At 33.8% G+C, this 16,780-nt stretch overlaps 3 protein-coding genes across 5 annotated transcripts in view; 2 read left to right on the top strand and 1 right to left on the bottom strand.

Annotated features, from left to right (window-relative positions):
• Window positions 1-3,664: 3,664 nt before the first annotated feature.
• Window positions 3,665-5,336, bottom strand: LOC123691437 (40S ribosomal protein S15Aa). Its single transcript, XM_045635824.1, has 3 exons — window positions 5,235-5,336; window positions 4,738-5,035; window positions 3,665-3,779 (listed from the first exon to the last, which is right to left on the bottom strand). The coding sequence occupies exons 2-3, from the start codon at window positions 5,031-5,033 to the stop codon at window positions 3,686-3,688; spliced, it is 390 nt and encodes a 129-aa protein (XP_045491780.1). The 5' UTR covers window positions 5,034-5,035; window positions 5,235-5,336; the 3' UTR covers window positions 3,665-3,685.
• A 919-nt stretch (window positions 5,337-6,255) lies between these two features.
• LOC123690993 (tropomyosin-like) lies at window positions 6,256-7,194 on the top strand. The gene has a single exon (XM_045635155.1). The coding sequence runs from the start codon at window positions 6,256-6,258 to the stop codon at window positions 7,192-7,194; it is 939 nt and encodes a 312-aa protein (XP_045491111.1).
• An 8,127-nt stretch (window positions 7,195-15,321) lies between these two features.
• LOC123691052 (protein sidekick) overlaps window positions 15,322-16,780 on the top strand; it is a 35,555-nt gene continuing 34,096 nt past the window's right edge. For 2 of the 3 annotated variants that reach the window (XM_045635254.1, XM_045635256.1), the window contains exon 1: window positions 15,322-15,910. In XM_045635254.1, the coding sequence (XP_045491210.1) occupies window positions 15,811-15,910 (100 nt within the window). In that variant the 5' untranslated portion in view covers window positions 15,322-15,810. The remainder of the gene's footprint in view (window positions 15,911-16,780) is intronic. The other variant, XM_045635255.1, reaches the window with a different exon arrangement.

The raw sequence follows: 16,780 nt of genomic DNA on the forward strand, positions 1-16,780 counted from the left end.
TTCACCGAGCTATTTCATGTTTAAACATACCAGCCTCATAAATAATGTAGATTGTAGACCGTCATTTAAATTTTAATACAATTTGTGTGATTTCTAAAATCTACAATATTATGTCTTAGACATACCTACATAATTTTCACATGTCTATCAGTTCAATTGTTGTAGTAATTGTACGTTTTGTATCATTTGGTCCTTTTTTATCATGCATACAACGAGAAGTAATGTGTATTATTTATTTGTAGATTGATCGCTCCTTACTGAAATTTGGTTGAACTTTGAAAGTTAAAATTAAAATATGTTTATACCTCCTATAGAAAAAGACGGAATGTTTCATTTTTACACAGTGTAATTTGTAAAGCTATTTACTTTCTAAGATTTTGATTTATTCTTTCTCAAATAAATTTGTACGCCTTATAAAATATTGCATTGCACTATAATAATATGAGAAATAACATAAGGCGCGTAAAAATTTAACAAGTATTATAAAAACTAAAGTCATTAAGTTCCTTTACATGTGCGAAGTGAATAATAACAATAATATGTCGCCAATACTTATGTTGAAGTGCCCCATCATCTTGTTGCCTTAACAGGCCTTGCCTTGCCTTGCAGGTCCCTATGCTAATATTTTTTATTTACTGGAGGAACAAATGACAGTTTTTCAACCCGAATAGCCAGAAAGGACTTTAAATAGCTTTTTCCTCATGTTAGGGCAATTTACCATATTCATCATTTACTATTATAAATTATAGTTCAGGATACATCGCCCATTTTTGCAAGTGACTACTATCAAGCTGATTTTCCGTTTGTAGCTTTATTTTGATGAGACACCGAATAATTTCGTGTACGAAACTCTCGATTGTGGTAGCTAACAGAGATAACAAGGATAAAATTTTTTGATTTGATGGTTCTCAAATATTTATTACTACAATTAGGCATGACGAAAGATTTTGAAATCCTCTTCCATAATGTGTGTAGGTATACGTTTACTAGGTATACAAGAAAAGCCCTATATTTCGGTAATATACTTAAATTTAACGAAGATAAAAGTAATTTTTTAAAAAATATTTATTAACTGTGCCAAAACAGCTCGCAGGTGTCATGGCGTAGGCGTGACGTCACTCTTTGGTAAATACGTAATTATTTGTACGCATTGCGAAGAAAATTAAAGAAATATTTATTTAATATGTGTTATAGAAACGAATTTCAAAGTTTATAAGTAGTGTGCAGTATTGCAGTGTGAATCCACATAAAAATAATGCTCAAAAATGTGTTAGTAATTATTTCAAGCGAGAAAATAATAAGAAATTATTGTATAAAGTTGGCGCGGAGAACCCCGAAACCACGTATTCGTGAATTCGCAATTATATTTCTGTTCTGAGTCGATAAAGCATACGTGAAACAGTAGAAAATAAATAAAAATGCGTATTCTCAACATATTCATAACAACAAAATACATCTGACGTGAGTTGTTTACATAATCGTGACGTCACGCGTGTTTTAGTCAAAATGGCGAACTGCAGAATTTCAATGTTTTATTTTACTGATAATCTCATTAATCTTAATGTTTTTAAGATTTTTAAGTCACTATATTTAATTTATTTATTATACATTTTGCCTTAAAAACACTAATACGATCATTTATGGATACTGTCGTCATGCCTAAAATCAGCTTGTTAGTAATCATTTATGATGACCTCGTTATCGATACACTTTGGAAAGGGGGACTCTTTGAACCAACCATAGATTTTGTAGGACAAATATTTTTTCGAATAATTTAGGTAATTATCTTGAGATTGAACAAAAAAAAAATTCAGTTAGTAATAAATATTTGAGAACCATCAAATCAAAAAATTTTATCCTTGTTATCTCTGTTAGCTACCACAATCGAGACTTTCGTACACGAAATTATTGGGCGTCTCATCAAAATAAAGCTACAAACGGAAAATTAGCTTGATAGTAGTCACTTGCAAAAATGGGCGATGTATCCTGAACTATTAGCTGCGCCCACGGTTTCACCCGCACGCGTGAATGAGTTTTTCCTTTTCATCCAATATTCCTGTGGGAATATCAGTATAAAAAATAGCCTAAGTTACTCCTTATAACAACAGCTATTTGGCAGTTAAAAGTCCCGTCAAAATCGGTCCAGCCGTTTTTGAGATTAGCCGGAACAAACTGACAGACGGACAAAAATTTTAATAATTACTATTTGAGTATACGCACAGTGCATCCATATGCACTTAGTAAAAATCGGTTATTTCAATACTAAAAACAAACACTCCATTTTTTATTATTGGTATATACTTGCGAAATTTTGTTTAGTAGTTTATGTTGCATGACGTGCTTTTAGCGTCTGGGGAGAGTTAGGAAGCTACAGTAACAGGCTAGGTACTTTTTACCGCTATAAAACGTTTAATTCACATGGGAAGATCCGGTATGATTCGCATTTTAATCACTTTGAAATTTAAAAATTCCTGTAGATGCCACTATATTAAAAAATTTGAAGTGTAGGTATGTCAGGTACTGTTAATTTTCTTAGACCACACGAGCGAAACAACGAATCAGGCAATTATAAAATAAAATATTGACCTTACTATGCAATGTTATTATTCACCACGCATTACCGTAGCTGAGGTGGTGGCTCAGTGGCGAGAACCTCTGACTTAAAAATCGTTAGGTCAGGGGTTCGAGACCAGGCAATCGTGCAAGAAATAAATTGATTATTCATTTGGATGGGTTAGGTTCTGTCGGCCGGGGCGGTGAGGCAGCATGGGACGTGTTCCGCTCATGCCTCCTCACAGAGGAAGGAGGAGGCGCGTACGCGCGTAGTAAGGTCTTGTCCAGAATGGGCGAATTCTTCAGAATTATCTTGTGCGGATTACTCGCATTCGGGGATGAGTTCAGTCCACAGGGCTAGAGGCTGCGCGCAACACGTATCACGACCTAGTATCACGACTCGGGCACAATGCGCGAGGTGTAGTCAAAATGCATAACTGCGATATGTTTGCATTCTAACGAAAAATTATGCGATATAGTACGGAATAGGAGGTATATTATGGATCATCATTTTCCGACAGTTGGCTATCTTGCTAATTAGGCGATACATAGGTACACATAGTCCATAAACACCGGTGGCATTATAGACTAGTGCTTTGAAATTCATTATTTTATTGGAAGCCCTAATTATAATATTAACATGAACTAGCTCAATCTACCTTATTTTAATAAATATCAATAATATCAATAGGTCCTTATGTATGTCTATAAAACTATGTAATGCAATTATATGCAGCTACTAGCGGTCCGCCCCGGCTTCGCCCGTGGTACATATTAACGTTTTCTCTACATAAGAACCATCCTCGTACTTCAAGGAATATAATAAAAAAAGAATTATCGAAATCGGTTCAGCCGTTCTCGAGTTATGGAATTACAACGAAAAGTGGCATTGATTTTTATATATTAGATATATGAGGAAGCGCTTATCTCCCTGGGGCTCACTGATAGAATGAGAACATTCTGAGGGTTGTATAATACAGAGAAAGCAAACTACTGAACCTCAATCTACAATGCCAAATAATGATATTTCTTATTCTATAATATTATACTATATAAAAATACTGATAAATTAATAACGATGCTTCAAGTATAGTCAAATAAAACACAAAAATACATTTTTACGTGTATTAGATTAGAAAAAGAAACCTAATATTTTTCCTCCAAGATGTTTTCGTCTTGCTTCTTCGTGATCCATGATTCCTCCACTAGTGGTGAGTACAAGGTATCTGAAAATTATAAGATGTTTTTTTTAATTATGATTTGTAATTAAACAACCAGGTTTGCACCAGCTTTTTGAAACATTGACAGGGAACACAGATAATAATACATTGAAGAAAGACTTTCTTTTTAACATAATACAAATATGCATGTTCAACAAAACCAGAGTACAGTAAGACGCGAATTAAACGAATCGCCAATTTTCCAAATCAGTCCTAAGCATATTTGAAAAAAAAGAACAATTAATTTTTGTATTGCTTTGTTGTTCCAAGCATGAACAATAAAGCAAAGCATGACACAAACCACGCTAGACACTTCATATTGTGCTTTTTTCAGTTTATTTTATGTGTAACACTTTGTTTATATTTATTATTTTTATTCTTTACTTCCAGCCTATGTCTGGTTATCCGATTAACCAACTCAACCCTGGTCCCAATTAATTTGGATAATCGGTATTCTACTGTATAATCTCAATCTTCTAAACAAATGTTTTTTGAGCACTTTAAGATTTAAATACTATCTTTAGTATTAGAAATTTTAAAATTGACTATTATTTTGAGATAATTTCATTTAAAAATTAGTGTCCACAACAATTGAAACAATGTTAGCTATATAAGCAACATCACATTCAGCTACTGTATTATAATTTTGCACAACATATCAAATCACTAACAAGGATTGTAAGTGATTCGCGGTAGTCGTGCGTATGCTCTTATTGACAAAAATAATAACATACAGACAAAAGTGTATTGCAAAAAATATAATATTCATTTTCTATAGGACAGGAGTATTATTCTTTCAATACAATTTGTCACAAAATTATGCACAACAACCATTTAATAAATATCTATAAAGATTTAGTGAAGCTGGATCTTCACTAGATATTAAACATAATTAGTCCATATTCACAGGAGACTAACATTCAATGATAATTAAAAATTAGGTACTGTTCAAGATAATACATACCCAAACTGTCGAGAGGGCAATAAGTTAGTCCACCTTTCAATATCATTGATAGGTACATCAAACCGGGGTGAAATAACTCCACATTTATTTAATCTGCCTGTCAAGTTGACGACGATTTTTCCAGCTCTGTGGTCATCTACAATCTCGAATTCGCCGATGTAACCATGCTTCATCATCACAGTGAGAAACTTCACAATAACTTTGGAGCAGGGCCGAATGAGAACTTGTCTTTTGCCTCGTTTTTCGGCATTGTGGATTGATTTTAAAGCATCACTCAATACGTTCATACGCACCATGGCTGAAAAATTAGAGAAAAGAGTTTTAGCCAATACCAAACCTTTACATGTATAACCTCGTAAGCCGCACAGTCAAACAATAATACACAAGTTAAAACTTTCACATGTAGCGAAAATAATGTTTGCACAACATCTAGCACTAAATGCATTCACTAATATCGTATATATCATATCATTTTATTTCAAATAAACAATGATTACCTAGGATTTAAAACCCGCCTCAACTTTTCGTAATGACAGGCTAGTTGAAAAGAAATAATTTTTTTTTTGCTGTAAGTCACTGTCATTTGTCAAATGTCATATTGTCATTAAGCCGAAGCTTGATGCCATTGGTTGCTCACATTAAGGTATTGTTTCATTACGTACCTACCTATTTAAACTTGAAACCACCAAAGTTGCCATAGAATTTTAATCATTTTATTATTCACGTGACCAAGAAGCTTATATCCACTGGAGATTGCACTATGAACGTTGACAAGTCACGGGAAGGTATGACCTTGAATGACGCCTGCTTGTTCCTTCATCCCTTTTACACCAACTTGCAAACCTTGAATTTGATATTTTTAAATGCTTTTGTTAAATGCTTTATTAATTTATATCTAATAACCTTTTAACCCTTATTAAAAGGCTGGGAGCTATACTTCCCACGTCTCAGATTGTGGTAAATCGTGTTTTATTTTTATATGCTTAAACCTAATGCAGTGTAATATTTATCTACGCAATCTTAACATTTCAGAGAACTTTTTTCATGGAAAAACTTTTCAGAGAATTATTACATGTCATGGTAAACACACGTCAAAGTCAGGTGCCGCTAGGAGTAATAGTGTTCTGTGGTCAGGTGACGTGATTTTGCCACCGAAAACGGCCGTTATTTTATAGTTTTTTGTGTAGTGCTGAAAAAAATTAGATAAGTAGATTTGAGTTTTAGCTATGTAAACTTTCCTCTTCCCGCGGACTTCTGTACAGTGCAGACGTATTTGAGATATCGTGTGTTAATAAATAAATAGATTAATTGGTGAATTTAATTAAAATTATAAAATAAATACGAACTTTCATACTAGGGTTTCATAAACTTCAGAGTGTGTCAGTGTCAGTGCAACCGTATAAGAGTAAAAGAGTCGGGCATAGCGTATGTACATCGTCGCGGCAAGTGAGCGAGTAAACTATATCGCGTGATCTACTTCTTCCATCGCTGTTGTCCTGGTACCTGACGGAGTGAGTAATGCCGTTTGTTAAACGAACACCACCGCAACTCGATGCGGCTAGTACATCCGAAGCTTCAACTGGACAGACAGGGACAGAGCGATATGATTCGGACCCAAGCAATGAACAAACTTCATACGGTATTACCAAACGTCAAAAACGTAAAAGAGAGGACGATCTTGGTACGCTGCGGCGCGACATGACGGAAATGTTTGGAAATCTGAAATCGGAAATCTCTGATTTAATGAATAGTTTCAAATCGCAACAGGACAAAAAGCTGTCACTTATACAAGCCAGCGTCGATTATTTGACCACAAATTTAGCCGAACTTAAACAATCTGTTGAGTTCTTCTCTGAAAAATATGATGAAATACATAATAAAATAGGCGTTTTGGAACAGGGATATAAAGAATACCGTTGCGTCACGCAAATGCTTGAAACAAAAATTGAAAACTTAGAAAAACAACTTCGGAATACAAGTATAGAAATTCGCAATATTCCTATGAAGCCACAAGAATCAAAAAATGACTTGGTACAAATTGCTATTAATACTGGGAAGGCGCTAAAAATTGACATTCAGAAATCCGATATATCTGACATATTCCGTATTCCATCCAAAAATTCAACAAATAAACCTATAATAGCCCAATTAAACACCACATTACTCAAAGAAAACATCCTGTATGGAATAAAGAAATTTAACAAGGACAATGCCAACAATAAACTTAACACGAATCACCTTCAAATTGAGGGACAACCACGTCCGGTTTACATATCCGAGAATCTAACACAAAAAATGAAAAAGATTTACTTTCTGGCTAGAGATTTTGGAAAACAAAACAACTATAACTACTGTTGGATTTCAAAAGGGAAAGTATATATGCGTAAGCAAGAAGGCTTTCCACTTATAAAAATCGAATCTGAGGACGACCTGAAAAATCTCTCCAGTCAGATATGACTAATTCTGATATCATATTATTATTTTTTACACTTGTTTTGCTTATGTTTACATTATATTATAATTAATCTTAGTTTAAACCTATGTACGATAAGGAAGATTACTTACTTATATTATGTTACTAAATTTACATATAATATTATCATAAAAAAAATTTTTACAATCTATATTATTTGTAAAAGTCATTCAATTCCCATTATTCACAAACTTACAATATTACAAACACTACAAGCTCATAATAATACTCAGTGCACAACTACCCTCTGCGTAACGTACGCGTATGTGATAATAAAAAATGTAAGTTCATCTTTGTGTGGTGGCTATAACTATAATATTGAGTCAAACTCTGAAAGACAAATATGTAAGTATATTATTATTTTGTTTATGTTCTGTTCCGTGAGTGTATATGCAACGGGTGATTATAGTATTATTAATTTATTACACACTTACGTAACTACAACTAAATTACTTTTAACTTGCAATTGCGTGGAATACAGTGAAATTATCTACCTATATAGTTCTGTTGTACTATCAAAATATTCATGTGAATTCATAACTTTTGATTATGCAAAACTATTCTGTATGGGCGGATTGAATTTTATTATATTATTGCATCACATAATATTTCAAATGTATAAGTGGCGAAATAAATATTGCGTATATTTTAATAGCGTTCCTCTTATATTTTATGTCTCATATAAAACTGAACCTAATACCTACATAAACATAATTCGATCGTAATAATTTAAATATCATAAACGACATTGACTACTCGAATGATATCAAATGTACTTTGTTAGACAATACAAATCTGCTTAAAACTATTCTTCCACATAATATATTTGATTCATTGTGTATAATAACGATAAACATAAGAAGTATACATCGCAACTTGGACGAATTTTTAGTTTTTATCAGTAGTCTCAATGTTAAAATTGACATTATTGTTTGTACAGAATGTTGGACAAATAGTGACTCAGTGCTTCCTAATATTAGTAACTACAATTTATTTTACACACAAAAAAGTTTTAACCAAAACGATGGTGTTATGGTATTTGTTAGAGATGAGATCCCCGCCGTAGTCATGGAACCTAACTTCGAAGAGGGTAACTGCCTCCTAGTACAAATTAACCCATCGATATCTCTGATATGCACTTACAGACCCCCGTGTTTTCAGAATGCTTCCATTTACCTAGAATCACTTGACCTGTTATTACGAACCATTAACTCAGAGACAGTTATCTTAACAGGAGATATTAATATAAATATCATGCCCAACGCTAATAACAGATTTTCTACTGACTACTTAAACTTAACCGCCTCACATGGACTGTTACAATGTATTGACAAGCCAACACGATCTAACACCTGCCTTGATCATTTCATGGTTAAATCAAAAAATAAATTGGAAACATTCATCTTTCCACCGTTTACGGATCATTGTCCCATTCTTTTATTTATATCGAAAACAAATGTTACAAAACTTGAATTAAATAAAAAAATTACACGTATTGATTATGATAAAGCCCAAAAACTGATTCAGAAAATTAATTGGAATGATCTTTACCAGGTCAAAGATACTAATATTGCTACTGAGTTGCTGATATCCAAATTACAAACAATAATCGCAGACAGTTCTTCTACTATTACTATTTCAAAAAGAAAAGCACCAATTAAACCGTGGATTACGAGAGGTATTATAAAGTGTATAAGAAAACGGGACAAAATGCACATTAAAGTTAAAAAAAATCCAAGTGATGAGATGCTGAAGGATAATTATACTAGGTATAGAAATATTTGCTCTAAGATAATTAAAAAACTTAAAAAAGACTATTTTAGAAATAAATTAGAACGGAGTTTGGGAAATATCAAGGAATCGTGGAGTGTCATAAAAGAATACTGCTTTCTAAACGCTAAGAGAGAACTATCATCTGAACTTTTAAACTGTCATAGCACACCGTTGGAGTCTTTAAACACTGTTAACCAATATTTTACAACAGTTGGTAGTAAGCTTGCAGAAGCAATCCTTCATAACCTGAAAAGGAACGAAAAAGATCTGGCACGGGAAGCTTCTCACCTCACAGGACCGGTTCACTCAATGGTTGTCACAAACACTGATTCTAAAGAAGTAAATAAATTAATATCATCACTGAAAGTAGACAGTGCTCCTGGCCACGACAATATCACCACTAAATTCATTAAGGAGTTTAAAATATATCTATCTGAACCAATTTCATATGTTTGTAACTTAAGTCTTGAGTCTGGAGTTTTTCCGAGGACTTTAAAAAAAGCAGTTGTGGTACCCATTTATAAAGGTGGATTAAAATCTGAACCAACTAACTACAGGCCAATATCTCTTTTAAGTGTACTGTCGAAGATCCTTGAAAAGCTTTTTAATAATAGATTAATCACATATTTGGAAAGAAAATCACTCCTAAACGACAATCAATTCGGATTTCGCAAGGGCCGTTCAACCGAGGACGCAATCCTGCATCTTACATCACTAATCACATCCTATGTGGATAATGGTTACAAGTGTCTCAGTGTATTCCTTGATTTGCGTAAGGCTTTTGACACGGTGTCGGTCCCTATCTTAATTTCAAGGCTTGAAAACCTTGGTATAAGAGGTGTAGCTATTGACTGGCTGCAAGACTATCTGACTAATAGAGAGCAAGTGGTGCGCCTTGATAATTTAACGAGCAGCAAAGCAGCCTGCACATACGGTGTTCCACAGGGGAGCACACTGGGACCTACGTTGTTTTTAGCGTACATAAACGAGTTATGTAGTCTCCCTTTACATTCTGCAAACACAATCATGTACGCTGATGATACAGTAGTTATCTTCCACGCCAAATCGTGGAGTGATTTGAAATTGATAACTGAAAAAGAGATGTGCAAAATCACTGCTTGGTTGGAAGATAGCCTGTTGTCAATAAATGTTGAAAAAACTAACTTCATCTGTTTTGGTAAAAGAATTTCTTCCATTCCTGGTAATCAATACAAAATTACTCTCCATTCATTCCCCTGCAATAGGACATTAACATCAACTCTTCAGAATACTATTTGCACATGTGAAGAAATTAAAAGAACCAATGAAACAAGATATCTAGGTGTTATAGTGGATGACAAATTAAGATGGGAACAACATATAAATAGCACAGTAAAAAGAATCAGAAGACTCATATTCGTGTTCAAAAATCTCCGATCTATTGCCAACACTACTCTGCTCATCCAGGTATACAATGCTCTTTGCCACTGTATACTAACTTATTGTATATCTGTCTGGGGAGGAGCCTGCAAAACTCTAATGTTACCTGTAGAAAGGGCACAAAGGGCTGTTCTTAAGGTTATGTTCTACCTTAATTATAAACATCCTACAACTGATATATACATCAAATCAAATGTTCTTAGTGTTCGAAAATCTTATATTTACCAGTGCATCCGCAGAAAACATCGCATGATAGATCTTTCTAATACAGAGGTAAAAAGACTCAATCGGCTACCTATACCCTCAACCTCATCCAAATTCGCTCAACATCAATATGAATTCTTAGCAACAAAATTGTATAATTTGTTAAATAGTAAATACAACGTTAGGGTTATAAATCATAATAAAATTAAACGAGTTGTGAAAGATTGGCTAAAAGATATGGATTACGAAGAAACAGAAAAATTAATGATGGTAAATCACTAGGACGTATTCACCCACCCTCCCACATGTCATACGTACTAACTTACTCACATGCTCTGCACAAACACACACATGCACAAACGCATACACACACGCAAACACACACACACACACACACACACACACACACACACACACACACACACACATATGCGAACATATACAAGCACACAATATTTATAACGTGAATGACTTCTTAAAATTGAAATATTAACTTCAGTTTGTCCTTTTTTTTTGTATAAACAAAGGTATATAGGTATATATATTTGTTTTTCCTTTTATCTATTTTTACTGTTTAAACCTAAAACTGTGAGTTTGCAGAAACATATATAATATAGATATAAAGACTGGGAAGAAACTGGCCTTCGAAACACAGTTTACCACTAGTTCGAAGGTCAGGGTCTGAACATAATGCTGTACCTGTTTCTTGAAAAATAAAATTTTTATTTTTTATTTTTTTTTTTTTAAACTAGACTATATTACGGTTTCGTGAAACGTAAATATATGCCCAGAATCTTTCGTTTATACCTTGGTAGAGTCGATTGAAATTAAGTCTATAAGTGGGAAGATATCATCCCAGTGTTCTTCACTGCACACGACATTTGGAAATTCTATATATAAAATCCGTGTGTCTAAATAATCTTTTTTAGTTGGTTTAAGCAACTTATTTATTATTATTCATTATTTCCTGATCAGATAATTAGACATCTTAACTCAATACATTAGTATTTACCTATTGCTTTTATTTTGTTTTAGAAAAATGCCTTGTTTATGTTGAAGTCAATCATTTTTCAATACCCGAATTCTTCCCTTAGTAAAAGAAACTTGCATTGATGAGTACTTTAAACTGCTTTATTAAAAAATATGATCTATATATAATTTTTTACGATAATATTTAATTCACAAGTGGAGTCAGGGCAACTAGCTAGTGTTTGAAAATATTGGTGTCATACTAGGACACTGGGAGCTATAGTTCCCACCTTTCCAACCTTTTTATAAGAGAGAACAGATGACGGGATATATACTTCCCACCAAAAAAAGGTTACTTCCCCCCCACTAACCCCTCTTTTGTGTGCATTTTTGAAATCTACGACCCAAAATTACCCAGGAACGTATCTTACTTTTTTGTTAACTCCTCCACAGGCTCGCGTTTGAATAAGGGTTAACTTGATTTATTTATGATCTATAAATAATTTAACAAATAATTTATAAATATATTCCACTACTAAGTTACTAACTGAATTTATAAAATAAAACATTTAGTGAGCCATCATCGGATGCCTTGCAGATGTGACACATGACACATGTAGGCTTGCCAGGTGTCCGGCTTTAGCCGGACATGTTAGGCTTTTTGCAGTCGCGTCCGGCCAAATATGTACGTGTTTGGCCTGTCCGGCTTTTGTCAGGCTTTTTGTCAGAGTGGCGATTCGTACGACGATGGGCGGACGAGCGCCCGACCCGAACGGACAAGGGCGAGCGGAGAGCAAACTATCTTCCGGCCGGCAAATATAACTAGATTTTGTTATTTTTTAAAGATTTTAAATTGTTCTATAAATACCTACTATAAAGTAAATTCTTACCTAGCCGTAAAATTAATATTATCTTTTTGTTACTTTCCAGAAGAATGATTATTTTTATTTGTTTTATTATATTTTTTAGTTTATAGTATTAAGAATGCCAAAAGAGAGCTATATTCATTTGTTTTTTAGTTTTAATAATATTTAATTATCTACAAAAGACTGATGATCCATTTGTAAGTAAAACTGTAGTGTAACTTAATAAACATTTCAAATTCGTAAACGAGTTTTTTTATTATAAATATTATGTCCATCTTTTAATAAATATCGAATATCCTCACTTTTCACCACGTATAAATACTTTTTTCAACAGCCCAGCTGTAAAAACATTATGTTTGGCAATAAAAAAAACATGTCCGGCTTTTAGGCTAAAATGTCCGGCCTTATATAGTGCGCAGTCCGGCCTTTGCATTTTATGGCCTGGCAACCCTAGACACATGAGGACTACAAGAGCTAGCTGAACTTGAGTGACTCGCGCGCACATTAACACAATAGACTACGGTTGATGGATGGAGATCACGATTTTAGATTTTAGACAGATTTTAGTCCTCTTGACGGGTTTTGTTTTATTTCAAAATTTACAAAATTACAAATAATTTATCAGTTTTCAAGTAAGTAAAATGGATTCTACCAAGATTCTACAACAAAAACAAACAATTCTGGCGGAAAAAAATCAGCGAAACAAGCAACAGGCCTCGGCCGGTACTGTCGGTGCTATGGTCGGTGCACAGGCGTTCACGCTTAAATGCGTACGTTTTTGTATTGGTAATAAGAATTTGCGATTTACATGAAATCTATTGATTGGACTAAAAAAAATAAAACACTTTTATTGTAGTAAGTATGTTGCTTGTAGAATGATTTGCCGAAAAAACAGAATGATTGCATGTAGTTTATTTTGCTTTTTAAGCATCAAAAGATTTTTTAGAGATACCTTTGTGATTTTTTTCTATCGAGTAAAATAAGTTGTATTGTGTTTTCAACACACTATCTATCTAATGATCTCCTGAAGAATATCATACCTATATTTGTCTGAGATTTTTTTACTGCAGTTCATCATTTACTTTTTATGTACTTAGATCATTAAGTAAAGCTACGGACACACGTGCTCATTACTAGCACGAAAGCATGTTTTTATTGAGCAAGTGCTCATTAGTAGCACGTGTGTACACTAGTTGCTAGTAATGAGCATGCTTATTTAGAGCATGCTTAAAAATTAACCGACGTTTGATTTTCGAGCATGCTACCTGAGGCGCGGGTGGAAAGGGGCGTGCTTTGAGCGCGTCTGAACAGGTTTGCTTATATGCATGCTATTCGATTCGATCTCAATCCGCGAAGGGCCACTGTTTTTGCGTAATTGCAAGCATGCTTATTGCTGGCAAATGTGAACAGTTTGCAGAGCATGCTAATTTTAAGCAAGCTTATTAGCATGCTTTTTTTGAGCACGTCTGTCAGTACCTTAATGGATGGAGTACGCTGGCAAATGTTCTAACTAAACTTTCTGCTGATTTTGGTGCGGGGAGGGTAACTCACACTATTGAAACACCATCACACATTCACAAAAATAATTTGTGTCACGAAAGTCGTAAAAATTTACGACCTTTTAAGCGACGAGTTTTTAAAATCAACTCTATCCCTAAGTTCATAAAGATTAAATTTGTATTTCATTCCAAGTTGTCTTGTGTGGAGTGCGGTTCAATATCGCGTTCTAAATTCAACTTTATAACTTACGTCTTATAGATTAAATTTGTATTTCTTTAAAAGATAGTCTCGTTAGGAATGCGGTTCATGATCGCGTTTTAAATTCAACTTTATCTCTTAGTCCATAAAGATTAAATTTGTATATTTTCTTTCCATGATAGTCTCGTGGGGCCGCATCAATGAACGAGTAAACATGACTCGATTATTTGTCTTGATCATATCGCTAAACGATACATCGACGATTATTAGAAATTGCATTTAATTAGAAATGTACGTTAAAAAAATAAAAAAAATATACTTGTGTATATGAAGGGTTAATCCATCTTTTTTAATATTCGACATGTTTGAATTGCTTTTGCAAGATTTGACAGTGCAAAACGGAATTTTTAGCGGATCACTCGCAAACGTCCTTTTGATGTTTTACGAATACGCAGAGTGATTGTCTTTGTAATCGATTACGCAAGTAGTTTTTATGAAAGCATAAGATTTTTCGCCTCGAATAATCTTATACCTCGGCAAAAGGGGAAACGCCTGCGGATGTTATCCATTACATAATGATCTTATGCCTCCTCCACACTACTCGCGAGGTTCCTCGGCGAAGTACTTGGCCGAAGTTGACTGAAGTCCGCGGTGCTACACTACACACTCGTTTAACTTCGCGAGGAGCGCATACGATCATATTCAGAACGAACTTCAGGTAACTTCGTGCCCTTTGACTCGGGCGCAAAAACCGACAACAAACGGAAGTCGGCTGAGGCGGGGTAAAGTTGGACGAAGTAAGCCGAAGTGCCTCTCTACATTATTCTATTCGTCTAACCTCGTTCAACTTCGCGAGTAGTGTGGAGGAGGCTTTATAGCATTATAAAACTCGCGTTTAGCTCTTCTAGTCCCCTCAAACATCATTGATATTACAATATATAGATTTACAATGTTTTTTCTGTAGTTTTTTTACAAAAACAAACTACTGATACTAATAATTATTATGGACAATAATTTTCCTAAATTGATTTCTACTGCTATTATTAAAGTAAATGTGCCTATACCTTAAGAATGAATGAAAATCTTTGTAAAGGAACGGTACTTTTCTGTCAAAGTGAGAACGAATTTGAACTGTGAACGAAATAAGTACACTACAGACTGACTACAGTACTACACCGATGACCGAGTGAGAGCACAGTACAAAAATGTTATGTCGTTGGTGCAACACTGGGAACGCACCGCACTAGTCAGTAGTCGAGCGTCCTTCAAATGAAAGATTGTGAAATGAAGTTTTAAAAACTTTCGAACTTTTAGCAAAAGTTTTTTAAGTATTTTTAAAAACAAGTGAGCGTGTTTTAACCTAAAGATTATTTATAAATCCGTTACAAAATGATGAAAATACTTTAATTTTATTAGTTTCTTACTTTATAGGGCATATAAAGTTGAGTGAACTTTTGTACCTTGCTGGCTAATGGTATAATATAATCCCACAGGTACCTACTAACGTATCCTTATTGTTGTGGTGAATGTAGAACCTAGCAACGCATTGTAATATGTGGTGGTGTAGAGAAAACTTAGTGTTTCATAAAAAAGTTTGTTGTTTCACGATAAACAAAAGTTGTGTTCATCGAGCTGCTACAAAACAGTGATTTAAAATAAAGGTCTTGTGTTATGGAAGAACTAGAGCGGTGGAAAAAAATGTCACTGAAAACAGGAATGTTTTTATTGTTTGCCTACTTGATAAAAATAACTTCATCAGCCGACAGTCTAGGTAAGTTATTAAAAATATAGATGTTTCATGTTGTAGAATAATTTCTTTAATTAAGGTGAGTCATGTAAGATCTCAAGGATTATAAAAAAAAAAAATCTGGAATTGTAATTGTATAGAAAAAGTACATATTGCTTACAAAATATATATTAATTTTTATAAACATTACAATATCTATAAACTTATTAAGTTAGAGAAATGAAAAAACTTTAACCTTATATTTATGTGTACAATATACTTAAATAGATTGTAAAGCAAAATCCAAACAATGTTCATAAAATATAAAAATTAAAATTAAATAGTAAAATCTAAGTATTTTAAGTGCACTAGATGCATAAAGATGGTAAGCCTTGTAATTTTTAAATAGATGCGCTGTGACCAAACTGGTGTTAAAATTCATGTTATGATGAATCAAATTGCTTCTTTTAGGAGAAGAAATAATATTTGGGTTTTGAGTTTATCATGCGTTAAGATGCATTGAGTTTAACATGCGTTAAGATAGACATTTCAAAATTTAAGTTGTGAACATACTGGGTGATTTATCCTTCTTTTAAGAAGTAAGAACGTTTAATAACTCAGACCCCGGAATCACAGACACAATAGAAAATCTATTGTGTCGTGGACTGATCGGGCCGCTCGAGGCTCAATGGGTTAAAACAATGATTTTAGTTAATTTAAAATATGAAATTGATAAAACGCCATTTAGCATGCTCATTGTCTTTGATAAGGGGGTTGGTAAGGTTAGGTTTGTTGCTTTTTTAAATTTTTAACTAGGTACGAGTACATAGAATAAGGAGCTTCGCGCTTCTGTAAGTTCGCAACCGATTGCTTGTGGACATTATGAAAAAACGTAAATACGCGCTAGTAATTCAA

Source organism: Colias croceus, chromosome 4 (assembly GCF_905220415.1).
Source record: "Colias croceus chromosome 4, ilColCroc2.1".
Lineage (NCBI taxonomy): Eukaryota > Metazoa > Arthropoda > Insecta > Lepidoptera > Pieridae > Colias > Colias croceus.

Excerpts from the sequence above, each read along its gene's own strand:
- LOC123691437 (XM_045635824.1), bottom strand. The coding sequence starts at position 5,033 with ATGGTGCGTATGAACGTATTGAGTGATGCTTTAAAATCAATCCACAAT. Across the intron at positions 3,780-4,737 it reads TTGCCCTCTCGACAGTTTGG|ATACCTTGTACTCACCACTA; the intron begins GTATGTATTATC and ends TATAATTTTCAG.
- LOC123690993 (XM_045635155.1), top strand. The coding sequence starts at position 6,256 with ATGCCGTTTGTTAAACGAACACCACCGCAACTCGATGCGGCTAGTACA.